The 3,577-nt window shown below is 38.3% G+C and overlaps 1 gene segment (V, D, J or C); it reads left to right on the top strand.

The window, feature by feature from the left end:
• Nucleotides 1-26: 26 nt before the first annotated feature.
• Nucleotides 27-428, top strand: LOC103735203. The segment is given in 1 exon segment: nucleotides 27-428. A coding segment is annotated over 1 exon segment (402 nt).
• The last annotated feature ends 3,149 nt before the right edge of the window (nucleotides 429-3,577 follow it).

Below are 3,577 nucleotides of genomic sequence, written 5' to 3'. Positions count from 1 at the left end.
GGTGGCTCAAAGTGATGCCTGTGACTATGGTTACCAATGTCATGTTCAATTTTCCTGCACTGGATGTCTGTAAAAGTAGTTTTGGGTGTTTTACAATTCTAGGATCCACTGGCGATATTGTGCTGACCCAGTCTCCAGCTTCCTCAGCTGTTTCTCTAGGACAGAAGGTCACCATCTCCTGCCAGGCCAGTCAGAGTGTCAATAAATATGGCATAATAAATATGATGCACTGGTATCAACAGAAACCAGGACAACCTCCCAAACTCCTGATCTATGCAGCATCTAATGTAGCACCTGGGGTCCCTGCCAGGTTCAGTGGCAGTGGGTCTGGGACAGATTTCACCCTCACCATTAATCCTGTGGAGGCCGATGATCCTGCAACCTATTACTGTCTGCAGAGTAAGGAGCTTCCTCCCACAGTGTTCTAGGTCTGAACAAAAACCTCCTGGGTTTGCTGTCACTGAGGATGAATCTCTCAGATCTCATTTCCCTCATGACATCTGAACTATGGTCTGTAGAATGCCTCCTAAAAAAGGAAGTGAAAGTAATTTAATAGTGTGTTTGTTCCTTCTTGTGTCTTTTATAATTAAATAAAGTACTACTTACATTTATCCATGCTACTATTTCTTAAATCAATATTTTAGATTCAATCTCTGTTTGCTTAGTGAACTATATTTAAATTAAAGTAAATTAAAGGAGACTTTTTTCATTCTTTTGAAAGAAAACAAACTGAAAACCTTTTTACTTTTCTGTCTTTCAGATACAGACTTTCATTTGAACACTAATGTATTTTTTATGATTTCCATGTGATTGAATTTATAAAAGTTCCTTTGTAATTGTGTAGAAATGCAATTCTCTGCTGCGGTTACTTTTGCTTCTTTGATTCCTATGTCAGTACCTCTGTTTCCATTCCAAAAGTAAATCTCTTTGTTTCAGATTTCTTTCATGTTCTTTTCTCCTTATCCAATATTCATATATTGTTCTGTTGTTTTATCTTTGTGTGTCTATGATGTGTCCATGTTTACAAGTGTGCATGTCTTTGGATATAAGTGCAGATATGAGTGTGCCACAGCATCCAGGTGGATGTCAGAGGACAAACTATTGTGTTTGTCCTGGAATTTGAGCTTGTTTGAGACAGGAGACTTTTGTGGTTCCTGCCTTGCACACAGGCTGGCTTGCCTGGGATTATAGAAATTCTCCAATCTCCATTTCCCACCTCATCATTAGGCCTGTTGAACTATATACACTTAGTACCACACTGAGATTTTTTAAATGAGTTCTGGGGAGTGAAACAGTTCCTCACATTTGAGTAGCAACAGGTTTACCTACTGATATATCTGTTCTGTCCTAATGGGTTTTTTTTTTCAAGCACTATATTGATTGGGATTGGAGAGAGTGGATATACTTGTTTGTTCTTGACTTTAGTGAAAATACTATTTTTTTCTATTTAGGATGATATTGGCTATGGCCTGGTTATAAATTTTCTTTATATTATTGAGATATGTCCTCTGTACCCTTAGATTCTCCATGACTTTTATCATAAAGGGAAGGTAGATTTTTGTCAAAGGCCATTTCTTCATTTAATGAGATGATCACATGGTTTCTATCCTTGGGACTGTTTATGTGGTGGATTGCATTTATTGATTTACATGTGTTGATCCATCCCTGTACCTCTGATTAGGATCCTCGCTCAGCCAAGATCTATGTACCAGCCATGGTATGTTCTTTCTGCCATCTCCACTCCCAAACCTGCTTAGGCCTCTGGGGTCCTTGCCTGCCTGAGACCTGCGAGCTTTCCCCGGCCTTCTGTGGTAATTTTCCTCCACTATCTTAATTTTCAGGACTGTTTGGGTCACTGAAAACCTTACCCACCCCAGATCTGCTTGTGCCCTCAGACTTTCAATGCCAAGTCCCTTCTATCATCTTAGATCTTGGGCCACCACACAAATTCATATGTTTAGATATTTTTCATAAAAAAAAATGAATAACCCAAGATAATATGTCTCCTCCAGAAATTAACCACCTCATCATAATGATTCCTGAGAATGGCAACCTACCAGATGCACCAGACTACCATTTCAAAATAGCTATTATAATCAAGGATCTCAAAGAGAATATGAAAATAGACTTAGTGAATGAAGATAGGGAAAACACAAACATTTGAATAAAATAATGAAAGCTATTCAAAAAACAAATAAGGATTCAAGCAAGAGACAATCTCTTTGCAGAGAGTATGTACCTGTATTAAACTTCACCCACCCTTGACTCAGGGAACATTGCAGAAGAGTGGGATGAAAGATTGTAGGAGTCAGGATTGGTCCATGAACACAGGGAAACAGACCACTGGAAGCTTTCATATGTGAACTTTCAGCAATGGTGGCCTCGAGCACAGGACCCAGGCCAACTCAATAATACAAGGGCCCAGAGTGGAGTGAGGGAAATGGGTAGCAGGAGGCCCTATCCTGAGAACTGTTGGAGCCTGATTACTATGGAGTGAAGGACAGTAGACCTTCCTTAAGATCTCTAGATGACTAGGCTCCAGTGGATGAATTTTCAGCCAAAGAATATCTGGGTACAAATGCTTAACCTGATAGGACCCAACATGTATGTGAAATGCATGAGGTCTGTGGGGTGGGGGTGTGGAGGCATGGATGGGGGAGAGGGTTTATTTGATTAAGAAATGTACCAAAGATCAATCAATTTTTTTTTTAAAAAAAAACAGTCTCCAAATTTAAGCCAAATTGAAGTAAAACTTGAAATGAATGACACGGGAAGTTAAAAAATGGAAGAAATAAGCAAAAAGGAAGTGGAAAGTGGAAAAGAGTTTATGAGATCTTGAAGACAAGCTTTGAGAAATGAATCATTCAATCAAAGAAAATGTTAAATAAAACATAACCCAAGAACAGTCTATGCAAGAACTCTGGGACACTGTAAAAAGGCCAAACCTATGAATCACGGGTATATATGAAGAAGAAACCCAGGTCAAAGGTAAGAAAATAATTTTAATAAAATTATGGAGAAAACTAACCCACGTACAGAGAAAGAGATACCCATAAAATAAAAAAGACAAAGAGAACACCAAACACAGAACCAGAAAAGAAACTCCCCACATCATAAACTAGTAAAAAATTAAATGTACAGAACAAAGAAAGGATGCTGAAAGCTGTGAGAGAGAAAGATCGCGTCATATATAAAGCCAGGTCCATCAAAATAAAAAATGACATTTCAATGGAGACTATGAAAGCCAGAAGAGCTTGAACCCATGCCCTGCAATTAGGACAGAACAGAGTTTCATGACTAGACTAATGTACTTGGTAAAAACTGTCAGTTGTAATGGAAGGAGAAAGAGAATCTTTCCACATTAAAAATAAATCTAAGGAATTCATAGCCATGGGCCCAGATCTGCAGAGAATAATCAAAGGAATACTTGGGTCGGAAGAGATTAAATGCTCTCCAATGGGAAAAAGAATAAATCATTCTTGAACAGTTAAGCAAGAGAGGTCTAAGAAAGCAGCGCTACAACATCAACATCATGGAAATTAATGAACATTGGTCAATAACATTTCTCAATATTAAT

Source organism: Nannospalax galili, unplaced genomic scaffold (assembly GCF_000622305.1).
Source record: "Nannospalax galili isolate Female #2095 unplaced genomic scaffold, S.galili_v1.0 scaffold2417, whole genome shotgun sequence".
NCBI classification, from domain to species: domain Eukaryota; kingdom Metazoa; phylum Chordata; class Mammalia; order Rodentia; family Spalacidae; genus Nannospalax; species Nannospalax galili.
Note: the sequence above shows the minus strand (reverse complement) of the source record. Positions and strands in the feature narration are given on the sequence as shown.